This window comes from Thamnophis elegans, chromosome 7, assembly GCF_009769535.1.
Source record: "Thamnophis elegans isolate rThaEle1 chromosome 7, rThaEle1.pri, whole genome shotgun sequence".
Taxonomy (NCBI): Eukaryota; Metazoa; Chordata; class Lepidosauria; order Squamata; family Colubridae; genus Thamnophis; species Thamnophis elegans.
The window spans coordinates 16,420,548-16,437,181 of record NC_045547.1 but is presented as its reverse complement, the minus strand read 5'-3'; the positions used below and the strand labels follow the sequence as shown (position 1 = coordinate 16,437,181).

Genomic DNA, 16,634 nt, shown 5'->3' with positions numbered 1-16,634 from the left:
AAGGCGGGGGGAGAGCCTCGCCGGGGCGTCACACGCCAGCGGGCGGGGCTGGCGACGACGACGGAGGTGGAGGGGGGGAGTGGGCGGAGCCTGCCTGATTCGCCTTCTTGCGCCTCGGCTGGAGGCGCGGGCGGGAGGTGGTAGTGAGAAGAGGCGCTGCCCGAGCGGCCAAGGGTGCAGCGGGGCCAGGAAGGCGGGCTTGCTCCGGGACGCCGGCTGTACGGCTGTGACAGGTATCGGGCGGCCGTTAGGGAGCAGCCGGGAATCCCGGCCTGGGTCTTAACTGGACGAGCGGGACCGGACTGGCTGTGGGGCCAGGGATCCTGAGGGGGAAGGGAAGGATGGGGTGGGGAAGGGCCTGCCCGCCTTGGTCGCGAGGCTCCTGCCCGGCCTCCCTCCCCCCCCGGCGCAGGGCCGTCCGCTGCCCTACGGAAGAGGAAGGTGGGCCCCCTCAAGGCCTGCCTGGGCATCCAGGGTCCCTCGATCGGGAGAAGGAGGCTCTTCATCCTGGCTCCCTGCCTTGGAATTGAGTGGCCGAGCCCACCCGGGAAAGAGCTTTTGGCCGAGCCCACCCCCCTCCCGCCGGTCCTGCTATAAGCCTTTTTAAAAAAAATATCTATCTATCTATCTATCTATCTATCTATCTATCTATCTCTCATCAAGCATGAATTAGATAACAGATATGAATATAGACATGATTATGAATACATGAAATGGATACGAGTACAAGGGACTATGAAGGCAGGGATTACGGGTCCCACCTTTTTAAAAAAATATATAATAACTTAGTAATTCTTAGGGCTAAGCTGTCACAACCCCAGCTCATAATTTATCCCATCCTGGTCATGATTGACACAGAGCCTTGAGGGTAGGGAGGGGGGAAAAGAATCTTGACACATCTTATCAGTGTCAAGCCAGCCCTTTGGGGTTTCTTCTCTTTGGACTTTAATGTTGCCTACTGTGATCTCTCAAAAGGGATCCCATGGTCTTGTTGGATGGATAGATGTAACAAGTTGTGCATCCCTTGAGCCACATTGGATCATTTTGGACCTTTGCAGAGATCCTAGAACAGGGTTAAGCTGTTTGATTGGATTATAGATTCATTCTCACTTATTTGGCTTATTCTAGCCTCCACTAACAGGCACTTTGAAATAGTAGATAAAATATTAAAGTGGTGGGGTTTTTTTAAATAAAAAAGTACAGATTAAGGATACTAAAAGAGATAGGGTTACTTGGTGGGGGAGCCTGACAACTCTTGTCCTTTCCTACTTTTAAAAATCCTATTAAAAAGTATGCCTTGATGCCTTTGTCAATTTAAATAGCACCCTTATAGATACAGTAGTTATCTGTGGAGAATTACTCTTATATATTCATTTATTTAGTTAGTTTGTCACTATATATATAATCTCCTATTGCATAATATCATATTAACTTTGACATATGTAGACATCATTTTAAAACTCATTTGAAATCACTTTTCAAAATTACACAACAATCAAACTTTGAATTAAATAATTCAGAATAATGAATTTGAATGTTTTGATTTGTTTAATCCAAAAGAGGTGTTAGAAGCGCTTCATAGATGTCTGGTCTGTAGTTTCACATATTTGACTTGTAATAACTTACATATTGTAGACCTTTGTCTCTGTTCAGATAAGATTTTGCTACTTTTGGTTAGCCGTAAAGCAGAGCAGTTTTCTTATTTTAAAAAAAGCATGACTAAATGGAGTAAGTCCTCATAAAAAGAAGATGTCTATTTTTACTTACCTTCTAGAAAAACAATAGGAGTGGTTTGCTACATTTAACATTGATTTAGATGTCATTTGTTATATTTCAGGCCAGAGAGAAAATAGAATAGGAAGGAGGCCACCCTGAATTTAATACCTTTTTGTTCCTATTCTGGCAGCACACTTTAATATGTGATATACCCTGTTTAAGCCACTGCTTAGAACAATAGGTAGCTGCTTTCTATTAAATGACTCACTGCACTTTATGAAATCCAATGCACTTTAGCTACACAAGAAACAATAAATGGTATTGCGTATAATATGAAATCGGCAGCTTTCTGCTCTTTGTCTGTTCATGAGGAATTGTAGTTCTGTTCAGAATGCCATTATTGTCTAGTGCTCCAAGGATAGCAAACAGCTGCCATTTAAATGTTTCCTTGCATCTGATCCAGTTGGGGCATGAAGAAGGAGAACAACATATGATACAGGTTCCAATAATCCCAGAAGACTCATCCTTTTTATCTCTTTTTATTTCAAGCAGCAAAGTTCTTTGTTAAAGTCCAGTCCTGTGACTGAAAGCTTCCTCCTCTCCCTTCAGGCCTTCCACTTTGCAAATTTAGATCATCCTTTTTGGGGAGTTATCCATTTTTAATCTGGTCTACTCCTTGCTGACCAGGAAAATATTTGACAATAAGCCGCATTTTCCATTCCAATTTACGTTCTGCCAGTGTGGGAGAATGAGTCTCTACTCCCTATTAACATCCATTTAAAATATTTTTTTGAGGCTTGGTCTTGTCTAGTATCCATGATGCTTCTGTTATTTTGTAGACTTGGCCTTTAAATGCTTAATTGAAGGAAACTTTGTACAGCCAATATGTTATTTTAACCACTTCTTTAATTAGTATAAAATAAAAACATGTTCTGTACTACAGACCAGGGTGTTTTTGTCAGAAGTACCTTAAAAGTTATGTTTTTGTAAGTATAAAGAAAATGTGAAAGAATGGTACAGTACTTTAAAATTAAAATTTAAAATTGAAATTTTAACCAACTTCTTGAGTCTGTATAGCAGAAATAATAGGATTAAATAAAGTTAAGGAGCCCATTTAGAATTCTGTTAAGCATCAGTAATTTACTATGATGGATAGTTCTATCATATTTTGTTTGTAGTGTTTGCATGGGTGTGTTTTGAAATATGTTAAAGTGGAAATCACCTTTTCCCCTAAATAATTCATTGATTTTCATGGACAATCAGGGGCTTTAACTTGAGGATTCTGAGTTCAGATTTAATACAGATTTAATATTTGCAGCTATTCATTTAATGACTGTTCAAAGTTACAATGGCACTGAAAAAAAGTGACTTAACTTTTATTTATTTTTCACACATGACCATTGCAGCATCTCCATGATCAAAATTCAGATGCTTGGCAACTGGCTCATATTTATGACAGTTGCAGTGCCCTGGGGTCATGTGATCACCTTTTGTGATCTGACAAGCAAAACCAATCGGGAAATCAGATTCATTTAACAACTGCATCAAGAAAGTTGTAAAATGGGGCAAAACTCACTCTATGTCTCAGCAATGGAAATTGACTCAGTTATGGTCATAACCCAAGTACTATCTGTAAGTGTGGGAAAGAAGATAGCTGCCTTTACATTGCTTGCGGTGAAAGTCTATCTGAAATTACTTAATGGAATGTGGATGGGTTTTGGTTCTCATTATACCACATTACTGATAGTATCAGTGGCTCTGTCAGAAGTATATCTTTTCCTGCATAATCAAAATTTTATACCAGTTGAATATTCTGTATTCATAATGGTTGTTTTTAAAAATCAGCTTCTGATAACAACTTGGTTTTCTTTCAAAGGGAGATTCAGAGGAATATGTTCATGCTTTTTTAATATAGTAGCAACTGGTGTGTTTGTGTAACATTATGAGCAACTTCTTTTAATCAGTTGTAGAGCAAGTGATCTTGAGAAATCCATACAGAAACTGGAGAAGTCAATATAGAAATGAGGGGCCAATTTAATGAAGTGTAATTCTGGTGCCACTTCATAAGCTAGATCAGGGCTGTCAAACTGGCAGCCCATGGACTGGATGTGTCACACGCAGACCATGTCCACCCCAGCTCCGCGAATGGGAAAAACATGAACCTCATGTGACACCCCGAGTTTGACACCCGTGAGCTAGATGAACAAAAATAATTAGTTCACTTGGCAACCAATGTCAAGATTTTATTCAAGATTTTACTTCTGGTCATTTCTGAAACTTGACCTAAGAATTTTTTTAAAATTTCTTGCCTTATGGATTTCTATTTCTATACATTGTATATACAATTATTGTTTATCAGTAGTTTAATGGACATGGTTTCACAAGGTGTTGATCAGAACCTGAATATGTATCAGAGAAGGTATAAAGCCGGTTTATACTTTTTCACTATTTTGCCTAACTTGTATCTATATGACACGATATAATTATGAAAACTCTGATAAAAATATTACAGTTTTCTTGCTGTTTTAATGGATATTTCAGCCCCACTTTCTTAACAAAAATCAGTTCCAAAATACCATTAATAAAAATAAAGGGCAAATAAAATGAGCATTATAGAATTGCTGTTTTCATTTGTCGGTCATAATCTTTAGTATCTGTTCAGTGATGAGTGCATACTTGCTTATGTTGTTGCTTCAAGTCAGAATAAATGGCACTGAATTGCCTCATGCTAAATAGTTCTGTAATAAGACTTAGCATAATGTGTGTTACCTATACTGTGTCTGTTTTTCCATGGACTATTTGCACATAGTTTGTGTCTCTTTCCTGCTCTCCTCACTTGTGTTTTTATCTGGCTCTTGCTTTGCATGGATGAGCTTTTAGCTCATCTTATTACACCAAGCAGTCTTGGCTTCTCCACCCACAGCAATTCTATTTTTTTAACTAGTGAGTGAGAAACAAAAATGCCTCCGTGACAACTCTAATTTGAATGTGCCTTGACAAACTGTATAATTAAGTACTTTTGTGCAGATCCTGAAAGCAAACAAATCCCAGCTCCCGAGAATTAAAGTCAGGGTCTGTTTTCCAGCACTGACTTCAAGCATGTATCCCCATTTAGAGAGGTGATGCAGTGCAACTTATCCAAAGCAGAAAGAAATAGGGATCTATCTGAAATTGAGAAGGAGGACACACAGACTATTTGAATAACGAGAACAATCCTCCTTATAACCTCAGAATGAGACCTTTTAATAATACTGAGTAATCCTAATAGTCTTAGATATTATATTACTGATATTCTGCCTTACTCTGCCAGCTTAGATTCAGATTTGTTTTTAATTTGGGCTATTGTATGAAGAAATTATGAAATTATATATTAAGTTGAGAGGGTAACATTTACACTTGCATAATCATGTATAGAATCTGCTCTGTTCTACATGATTGAGGAATCCTCTGATTTTTATTCCTACTATAGATTGAGACATTGACTGATATTATTACACCTTGATCATCTATATGAAGCAGACCAGCACATAGAAATTATTGTCCTTATGCTAATTTTCTGCAAACCCATAGAAGCAACAGAGAGTGCTTTTCAGAATTTGGTAATTGGAGAGGGCAGTGTTAAGGCTAAGTGTTACTTTCAAGTTTGGTATAACATATTTCTATATCTTGCGTGCCAAAGTCAATTTACCAAGTTGTAATGTGTAATTGTAACCAGTGCCATTATTTTTCCTTTCCACATTCTCTTGTACTCCAAATGTCCCTCAGGGATATGCAAACATTTTGGTTCAAATAGAGCTATTCAAAGCAGTTTGAATCAAAATGTTCTGCACTTCATTTCTTTCCCTTCTGACAGCTTTCAAGATCTGCTTCCATCTGAATTCCATTCTACATTCTTTCTTTAACTTCTCACCAATTAGAAATTCTACACTTTCTACAATTTCACTTTTACATTTTTATATATATTGAATAATCTGAAACAGTTAGTTGATTGGTAGCTTTTTGTTGAACTAAGGCCATTGCTTTTTGTCCTTAATAATTTCATTATTATTATTTATTTATTTGATTTTTGTAGCCACCCCTCTCAACCAGTGACTCTGGGTGATGTACATCATAAGTGCTGTTAACCATTCAGTAGTTGTGGTTTAGATGATGCTTTTAATCCGTTAAATGTTTTGATCCTATAAAAGGATCCTATAAAAAGAATATTTATTGTCTTATAAAACATCACTGCCATATGTCACTTCTGTTTTACGCTATGGCATCTGAAGTATTTCTAGCAGTCTCTCCGATTGATTTTTTTTAACTTCAATTTAATAACAAAATTCTAAATTTCAGCATTAAAATCTGATGACTGATGCTTAAAAAAAAGCGCAAATCTTTGTACTACCATTTTTAAAGGCACAATAATTGCATTTATGTTGCTGCCTTTATTTAGCATGGTCTTCATATCCGGACTAATTTATTTTTATATATGTGCGCATAAGGAGTTAATTGATAAATGTTACAGTACACAGGAGTAAAGACAAAAAGAAAAGAAAAATAGATATGCTTGCGAGCATAATATAACAGATTTTACAAATAACACCTGAAGAAGATTCAAAATAATTTAAAAATATTAAATTTACATGGTGCACCATGTATTTGAACTCTTACTAATATAAGGAAAGTTAAAGCATATTGAACAATAAGCAATGGAATAGATTGTGTGAAATGAGATATTTATATTTTGTTTCTGTTTCAGATGATTGACATCAAAAAACTATGATTTCAGGAACGAATGCTTGGACCTAATATAAAAGTAACCGGCCTTAAACAGAAACATAGGAAGAACATTTCAGAGAATCTCAAGTCATAATCAAATTCCATCAGAAATTCAATCATGTATGGAAGTGCTCGGTCAGTTGGGAAAATTGAGCCAAGTAGCCAGAGCCCTGGGCGTTCACCAAGGCTGCCACGTTCACCACGATTGGGGCATCGTCGAACCAACAGCACAGGGGGCAGCTCTGGAGGTAGTACTGGAGGTGGAAGTGGCAAGACACTTTCGATGGAAAATATCCAGTCCTTAAATGCTGCCTATGCCACGTCAGGCCCCATGTACCTAAGTGAACATGAAAATGTGGGCGCAGATACACCTAAAAGCACCATGACCCTTGGCCGATCTGGGGGTCGCTTGCCTTACGGTGTTAGGATGACTGCAATGGGCAGCAGCCCCAACATTGCCAGTAGTGGAGTTGCCAGCGATACTATTGCATTTGGAGAACATCATCTTCCTCCTGTGAGCATGGCTTCTACAGTGCCTCATTCACTACGCCAAGCTAGGGACAACACAATAATGGACCTGCAGACACAGCTAAAGGAAGTGCTCCGGGAAAATGATATATTGCGGAAGGATGTCGAAGTGAAAGAAAGCAAACTTAGCTCCTCCATGAACAGCATCAAGACATTCTGGAGTCCTGAGCTGAAAAAAGAGAGGGCCCTAAGGAAAGATGAAGCCTCCAAAATCACGATTTGGAAAGAACAGTACCGGGTGGTTCAGGAAGAAAATCAGGTTAGTAAACTAAGGACTTAAGCAGGAAAAAAGGGTGTGTGGGAGAGTGGGAAAATGCAGTCCTGATAGTAGGTAGGTTTTGAATAATTCATTCCTGTGAAATTCCACAATGAATAGAATAATCTTAACCAATCTGACTGGTTTTAAAAAGACAGAAAGATTCTGTCTTAGCTTTTTCTATATTTAACTTGGGGGCAACTTCTTTCCCCATTTTCAAAGCCCCAAATACAGGTAAAGGTAAAGGTTCCCCTCGCATAGGCGTGCTAGTCGTTCCCAACTCTAGGGGGCAGTCCTCATTTCCGTTTCAAAGCCAAAGAGCCAGCGCTGTCCAAAGATGTCTCCGTGGTCATGTGGCATGACTGAATGCCAAAGGCGCACAGAACACTGTTACCTTCCCACCAAAGGTGGCTCCTATTTTTCTACTTGCATTTTTACATGCTTTCAAACTGCTAGGTTGGCAGAAGCTGGGACAGGTAATGGGAGCTTCTCCGTTACGTGGCACTAGGGACAGTGCAGCAGCACTAATACAGCTATTCAGCCCAAAATTTTCTGTTGCTAGCCAAGACAGATGTTAAGTGAGTTTTGCCCCATTTTATGACCTTTCTTGCCACAGTCAAGTGAATCCCTACAGTTGTTAAGTTAGTAACACAATTGTGATGCGAGTTTGTCAGAAGATCGCAAAAGACAAATCACATGACCCCGGGACACTGCAACCATCATAAATATGAGCCAGTTGCCAAGCATTCAAATTATGATCACGTGACCATGAGTATCTTGCAAATGGTTGTAAGTATTAAAAATGGCCATAAATCACTTTTTTCAGTGCCATTGTACTTTGGTCACTAAATGAATGGTTGTAAGTCAAGGGGCTACCTGTACTATAAATATATTCTCTGATTTCTTCAGGTTGCATAATACAGAAATACTATAATTCATAATATTAAGTAATTATTAATTTCAAAGCACAATTAATCAACGGAACCTAATTTGAAAACTAACAATTGACACTTGGTCTTGGTATTTTAAAAAGCTTTTTAAATTTGGTGGCCTTTTTTGCTCCAAAGCTACACGTAGATAGAATCATAGAACAAATTTTCATAGTTCAGCAGTGATAGAATACACTACAAATTAGATAGGAAACTGCAGAAGTGGCAAAAACCAATGGAGGTGGTCCTCATTTAATAACTACTTCTTCAGTGGCCATTCAAACTTAAAATGGCACTGAAGAAGCTGTAGTTGCGGCTGGCTTAGTGACCAGATTTGAAGTTCTTATGTTCCCCATAGACAGCCGTTGGTTCGCTTTAATAACCATGACATTTCCTTAACAACCATGGTTTCACTTAATGACTATGGTAATTTTCTTAGTGACTTGCAAAAAAATGGTCACAATACCAACATTCATAACGATTCTGCAAATTATGGCTATGATGGACAGGCTCCATTATGGTCAGAACTCAGGGACTGTATATTAGGTCATGCTTGTTTGTGTTTACAATATAAAAAATGTACATGATGAGGATTTTAAACCACCTAGTGAGATTGAGAGGGGAACAAGAACACCTTGCTTCTTCGTGTAAAGCCCTATTAGCCTCCTGATATTTGAACTGAACCTTCTGTGACAAATTTTAAAGGCAGGGGTGGGCTGCAGGGGGTTCGTAGGGGTTCGGGAGAACCTCTACCTAAGATTCTGTGCAGTATGGAGAACCCCCAAATCCTACTACTGGCTGGCCCTGCCCCCCCCCCAGGAGTCCCCATGCGGCCTGTTTTGGATGCAGGTAAGTGCAGGGCGCACGAGGAGGCTCGGGAAAGGGGGGAAAGGAGGCTCCATCACAAATCCACGAAGCCCTTATCCGCGGAGACATAAGCGTGAAGACTAATTCGCGCCGTTCGAAGCGCTAAGGAAAAACGACCCTACCGCGATGACATAATCGCGGAGGGCAAATCCGCGCATTCCTAAGCACTCAGTACCCTAAACCTAACCCTAACGCTAAACCTAACCCTAACCCTAAAACAAACCCCTAAACCTAATCCTAACCCTTACCTTAATTGAAATCGGCTTTCTGCCACGGCGCCGTTTTAAAGCACCCTTCTGTTGCCGCGCTGTTGTCAAGGCGGTGATGACGCGCGGTGATGACGTCGCAGCTTTAGCGCTGCGATTTTATCACCGCTATTTTGATGAGCGTGGTTTTGTCGTGCCACGGGGAAAGGAGCCTACCGGAAGTTCGGGAAGGCCGGAAATAGGCCCGTTTCTGACCTCCAGAGGGCCTCTGGAGCCTGGGGAGGCTGTTTTCGCCCTCCTGGAGGCTCAAGGAAAGCCTCCGGAGCCTAGGGAGGGCAAAAAGGCAGAATGGTGCAGAAAGCCGACTAGGCCACACCTACCATGGCCACACCCACCTACCAACCGGGCAGAGAACCCCTTGCTAAAATTTTTGAAGCCCACCCGTGTTCAAAGGGTTCGTGTAATGGACCATTTCTGAGAGTTTTTTTACAATTGAGAAAAAAGAGCAACAGGATGCTGAGTTTAACATGGAGAGGTTTTTAAGAGTTTGTTTATTGCTTTTAGAATTTTTATTAACAGTGGAAAGTTTTCCTTATTGGCCTCTAAAGAAAGTTAAAATGAAGAAAGGCAAGACTTTCAAGCAGTTTTTTGGCTGCAGCCCCATATTATGGGATAGTCTTAATCTGGAGATTAGGCTAGAGTCGTCATTGCTCACTTCAGGAAATTATTTAAAATAGAGCTGTTCTAGAGGAATCGGGGGAATAAATGTCACAACTATGCTTATTGTATTAAGGTAAGCTATTTGTATATGGAATGAAAACAATTGGTTGTTACATTTTTATTACACTTTTATGGTATAAACTGTCAGGAGCCTTTTAATTCTGACAATTTATAAACAATGAGTGAATGATTCTCTTATCTAAAAGAATGAAATACTTCTTTTTTACTGTAAAAAAAGGCATGAAAAGCTAAGGCTTTTTGGTCAGCCAGATAATATTCAACAGAAGAGGATACAGTGGCTTTTCTATATAATTCTGCACACCCTTTCAAATTGTTCATTTAAATCCCACTATAATTACCACTATAATGATAGGCTTGTGGAACAATGGCCAAAAAGGAAGGGTGTTATTTAAAAGCATGGTGAGATATATAATGACATCTGAAAGCTTGGTGTCCTAATTTGCCAGTTCATGTCTAATTGAATTGTTTTACACCCTCTACATATCACTTGCATCTAGTGATTTTTTCCCTTTATACTGAAGACATGAATGATGAAATTTACTTTAAAGAAATAACCCCACATCAGGGGTAGGTTCCGGCAGACACTACTGCCGGTTCGCTCATTCGAGTGATGTTGAGTTGACCACGCCCACCAGAGTCACACACACACACACCCAAGGTTAAACACAACCCTGATGCATCCCTCAATGAAATTGAGTTTGACACCCCTGCCTTACAAGAAAGGAAAAGAAAATTATCAAATCAGCTTCAGTTTCAGCTTCTTATACAAATGTTCAGAAAACAAGCATAAGTAGTCCTTGACTTATGACCACAATTTCTCTTGCCTAAAGAGCCTAAAATTTCTGTTGCTAAGTGAGACAGTTAAGTGAATTTTGACTTATTTTACAAGCTTTCATGTCACTGTTAAGTGAATCACTGCAGTTGTGAAATTAATAGCATGGTTATTTAGTGAATCTGGCTTCCCCGTTGACTTTGCTTGTCAGAAGGTCACAAAAGGTGATCACATGACCCTGGGACACTGCAAGGGTCATAAATATGAATCAATTGCCAAGCATCTGAATTTTGATCATGTGGCCATAGGGTTTCTGCAATGGTCATAAGTTTGAAAAACAGTCGTAAGTCTCATTTATCAGTGCTGTTGTAACTTTGAAAGGTCACTGAATGAACTGTTATAAGTTGAGGACTATCTGTACTGTAGTATTAAACACTGTTTTCGTATTGGAGTTATCAGTTTTTTAAGAATGAGAACCCTATTTCCAATGCAAGAGTTCTACATACTTGTGTAGTATAATTACAGTATTGCTGTACTGCTTTGCATAATATCATTTATACCTATCGTTTACCTAATGAAACTCTTTTTCTAAGTATCCAAGTGGTAGAATTATATATGGCACAGCTCTACTGAAAAAAAAATACTAGTTACCTGACCATAATGAAGCTTTTATTTAGTGGACCTTGCTTTACCCAACGTTCCATGCAATACACTATATTATTGCAGTGATTTACATAACTTGCATGATTATGTAGTGATGCAAATGACATAAATTAATGCCAGTAAGTTAGGCCATCACACTGACCCATGTTATATTTAACAATCATTTATAAATTACAAATGTAACTTCCTCATTTGTACACTAAAATGTTGTTTCATTGTAATTCGCTTTTTTTTTTTGTGCCAACTTTAGTTTTTCCAAATTTACTTAACAATTCTAAATTTAGTCCCAACGTATTTGCTTTGGAATAAAACTAAGAAAAAAATGGTGCACTCCAGATGATTTAGACTATAAACTCACATGATCTCTGGCCAGTTTTATTTATGAGCCAGCTGTTATTTGGTTTGCAAGCTGACCTTTTCCTCTCCTGAGTCCATAATACAACAAAAACCCAGGTAGAATATATCAAAAATGCCTCTCCTTTCCTTGATTATTTGTCATGTGCAGAATGTGGAGATAAACACATTTTGATCCACCTATGCAAGCCCCATCTTCAGAATCTTCTACTGCTTGAGTAGATCTTTTGTTCATAATTTTAGTGCAGTTTCTAATAAACATAGAAAAAACTAACACGAAGTAAACTAGAAGAAAAGAGAATCCAGAAGATTGTAGAAAAAGCAGAAATGACTGTAATAAAAAGGTGGCTTCCAACTTTCATTACACGGAACATGAGCCAATATGCTAACTTTTCATTTTATTTTAAAATTACAAATACAAAAACACTTCTGTCCATAGCCTAAGTTTTAGCAGCCTAGAAATCATATATTTTCCATCCTAATTCAGCAAAAAAATCTGTTAGGAGTTACCAGAAATCTCAAACAAATAGTTTAACCCTGATCAAATAGTCCAACTCTATATTCTTTATTTTTGTTTTGCTCAGTCTTGAACTTTAAATCATTCCTATGGTATTGCAGGATTTGATCTTTTATCAATCTTTGGCGTTTAAAGGGAGTCTTCAAATCTTTTACCAGTTTGTTTTTTAAATTCCATAAAAAGAGATTATCCTGGGTTTTCTTGCCACAGCTGCTCCATGTCCAGATCCTTTTCTTGATTTTCTATAATATTTATGTCAGATGAAAGTTTTGTAAAGTTTTTCTCATCATCTTTTAAAAGTTTATCCACTGAAATTATTGTTACTGAGATATTAGTTATTAATATAGGAGGCAATGTTTTAAAAAAAAATAAGAGAAGAAAAAGTTATAGTCATCTTAGCCCTGTTAACGCTTTTCTGCCTGGTTCTTTAGTTCCCTCTAGTGTCTATTTGCAACATTTATCTAGTCTCCATCCCTAATATAGGTTCAGTTTCATTCCAGTCATTTCCTGTGAGTATATTATTTAATTATACTTGTTTTTCAAATCTTACAGCAAAAATAACCAATATTCCAAATGTCTCTGGACACCCAATCCATTTTAAACTTACTTAAATCAAAACCTTCTTTTCTGCTAAGGTATATTATTTTAAATTCTTAAGTTTCTGTTTAAAATTGTTTACATCCAAAGAAGGTAAAACTCACCAGATGTCACATGAAGCTTATCGTTTTGAAGGTCTTTAATAAAAGTGGTTAAATTGAACATTTCTGAATGTGATTAGAAAGTGAGTTTGGCTGACTGTGTGTTCTTATGAAAGACTGTATCTTCTGATAGCAAAGATGTCATCTCCTTTGTTTCCAGGCACTCACTGGAAGCCCAACTTGGCCAGATTTTTTTTTTAAAAAAATAAACCATATCATCTGTTATACATACAATACTTTTGAGTACGCTTATGTCAGGCTTTTCTGGTAGCTATGGAGCACGTGTTGCATTTCCATGTTACTTCTCAAAACTTTCATATGATCAGTAGTGCTTGTCAACCCTTCAAAATAGACTAGACATCTCATCCTGGGCACTTTTTTTTTACTATTACCATCTGGCAGACGCTACAGGATAATAAAAACAAGGACAAATAGGCTGAAAAGCAGCTTCTATCCCAGGGCAGTAACCATATTGAATTCTATGGTATAGTGCAATATCAGGTTTCCAATTTCATTTATATAGAAAATAAAGGATTTATAGGTATTTATTTTTATAGTCATAATGTACACTGAAGAAAGCATTTTAATTTCATTGTACCATGTGCAATGACAATAAAGTAAACTAAACTAAGTTCTCAGGTTCCCTGTTTCAATTTGGCTGATAAAAAATATGTTGATCATGAATAAAGTCTGCCCAAACTTCATAGTTATCTTGATTTGCAAATGTCATATTCAAGAGCATTCTTGAATGAGCAACAATCAAAAATAGAAGAGAGTGGGGTTCAAGCAGGGGTTTATAAACTTGAATACTAGATTGGCTATCATCCAAGAAATTATTTTCTCAAACATGTCTTAAAAAGGGAATGGAAAATGCAAGTAGAAACTGCCTGTAAAATAAACAGCGATACAGTACATCCTTCTCTTAGGCAAGTAGTGGATCCAAAAATGTAGCTTAGGGATTAATTATCTCAATGGATAATTGAATAAGCCACTTTTGGTAAACCCTTGCCAGTCATACAGCCAATCTGTGGATGATCACTTTTTATGTCAAAACACATTATCTAGATTGGTGATCACAAGTAAATGAAACACCATATAAACATGCATCGTGAAAATCATAATAATATTAATCGGACTGTTCATCATAGCAGCTTTAGGAAGCCCAGAATAAACCAATCCAGAAAGCAACCTGGTAGTGGAGAAGAAGAATCAAGTCTTTAAAAATTATGTTCTGATGGACAGAGAATGGGCAAGCTCCTGAAGTCCTTTTGCCAGATCAGCCACATACCAGTTTTCCAAACATAGTAAGAATTAATTTAAACAGTTTTTCTTTGAGCTCATTAGTTATGACCTTCGCTGGAAATCTTCACTGCAGGAAATGAGTGGAAATGCTGCCTTTGCTTGCTGTATGTTGATATACCTCCAAAAGACACATGCACAACTACAAATAATATAGGCCACTTTATTAAAACTAGGTTGCTTAGCAACATATGAAAAGGTGTGCCAAGTTCTTATGCTCTATGTCAGTGTTTTTCAACCACTGTGCCACGGCACACTAGTGTGCCGTGACATAGTGTAAGGTGTGCCATGGGAGAATTACTTTATATATAGTCAATATAGGCACAGAGTTAAAAAAATTTAACATTTTCTAATGGTGGTGTACCTTGTGATTTTTTTCATGAAAAAAGTGTGCCTTTGCACAAAAAAGGTTGAAAAACACTGCTCTATGTAGTGTTGTAGTTATGTTCCCTTGTTATGGGTGCAGACAAAAGATAAACTGACATTGTATGTTGGGATGTGACGTCAGAACAGGAGAAGTGAACAAAGGAGTATTTATTGATTTTATCTGATTTAGAAGATGCAGGCCCAATTAATTATGGGTGGCTCACAGCCAGAGGTGGTATTCAGCCAGTTTGGAGCGGTTCACCCAAACCTGTAATGGAAATCATGGATGGGCCTGCCCACCCACCCAGGCTCTGAGCTGTCCTGTTTAAGCATGTTTTCAAGCCGTGTGCATGCGTGCAAGTCATGTGTGCGAGCAAAGTGCAAGTGCTGACAGCTGTGCGCAGGTGTCAACGGGCGTGCTCACATTTGCGAACCGCTAGGGGAAGTAAGTGAATACCACCTCTGCTCGCAGCATTAAAAAACTGACAGACGAATAGACAGATAGATCAATCTAGTATTTACACATAAAGATGGAAACCAGGAAGACTGAGTTCTAACTCTGCCTGATGTATGAAAGCTGATTGGGTAATTTTGGGCCAGCTATTCTCTCTCAGCCCAACTTACTTCACAGGGGGGGAAATAGTAGCAGGAAGGTCTATTATGTATGTCCTCTGTCTTGAGTTATTTATAAAAATAACAGGCAGGATATAAATAATTTGCAGCACAGAATCCATTCCCCCAACGTCCTCCCAACAGTAGATGTCCATAAAACATATACTAATAAGGGTATATTGGAGCTGCAGCCCTTTTGTTATGTATGATCATGTTGTAACAATGTTCATGATCAGGGTTAGTTATTTCTTATTATTAAACACAAAGCATAAAAGTGATTCTGATTAACAGAACTTTACCCTCCGCCCCGGGAAAAAAAAAGAATCTGGAAAGTTTTTCCATCAAAGAGGAAACAATGAAATATATATTCTGCAAATAGGCTCACATATTCTTCACTGCAAATTAGTCAAATATTAATAAAGAAGTTTAAACATTGAACACATTATAAAAAATACATTTGGCTAGATGGAATATATCCTACTATGCATATTTGAAAAAATCCCTGTAGAACTAAAAGCCAACATTACACGACAACTGAAGGCGGGATTGAAATGAAAAGGAATAATTTGTCATAGTTGACCTCCAACTACCACCAGGATATACTCAGGATGTGAGTCTTCCCTGCAGGAATATGTGATCATTGAATGTGTATCTTAAATGTCAGGTTTGTAGTCTGTCTTTTATAAGGGGTAAAGGAAAACATTAGAACTATTTAATTAGTCTTTAAATAAAAATAGCCCAGAAGGAACAATGAAAAAAATAAGACATAAACCAAACCCAATAGAACAATAGGCCATAGCCTTTAACAGGGGAGCAAATATTACAGAATAGAGAGCTGGTCACATTGCAAAAGAGCCAAGGAGCTAAACAGAAAACAGGGTTATAAAACTGTAACTAGAGCTTAGTGTTAAGGAGATGCCAAAGGCAAATACGTGTTATGCTTCTCAAATAAAATAAACCCTAAATCAAGACTTAAACCAGGGATTTCATGAGACTGCGTGTGTCAGGGTCCAAGTAGCACCCCCAATAAAAGAAGACTCCGAGGCTTGAAGTTCCTTAAAAGTTCCATTTTATTAGAGATGTCATATTGGCACACCTGGTAAAACCTGAATCTGAAAGCTTCCAGATTTTCCCCACCCAAATGAAAGTCCAAGTCCCTGCCCAACACCCAGATGTCCATCATGTGATCCAATCAGGCACCGTCCCAACTGGAGATGCCTCGCAGTCACTCCAGGTGCAGGGCAAGATGTCCTTGGCTATCTGAGAAAGGAATGTTGTTATTATATACTCCAGATAATCCTTCCTCCCATTTTCCCACAGCATTAAATGTGGCAGGCCTGAAGGTCCAA

The 16,634-nt window shown here is 38.2% G+C and overlaps 1 protein-coding gene across 5 annotated transcripts in view; it reads left to right on the top strand.

Annotated features, from left to right (window-relative positions):
* The first annotated feature begins 19 nt into the window (after positions 1-19).
* The window catches only part of LOC116511140 (ELKS/Rab6-interacting/CAST family member 1), a 158,348-nt gene continuing 141,733 nt past the window's right edge, over positions 20-16,634 (top strand). For 3 of the 5 annotated variants that reach the window (XM_032220979.1, XM_032220982.1, XM_032220983.1), the window contains exons 1-2: positions 20-233; positions 6,458-7,264. In XM_032220979.1, coding sequence (XP_032076870.1) covers positions 6,596-7,264 — 669 coding nt within the window. In that variant the 5' untranslated portion in view covers positions 20-233; positions 6,458-6,595. The remainder of the gene's footprint in view (positions 234-6,457; positions 7,265-16,634) is intronic. The other 2 variants (XM_032220981.1, XM_032220980.1) reach the window with 1 other exon arrangement.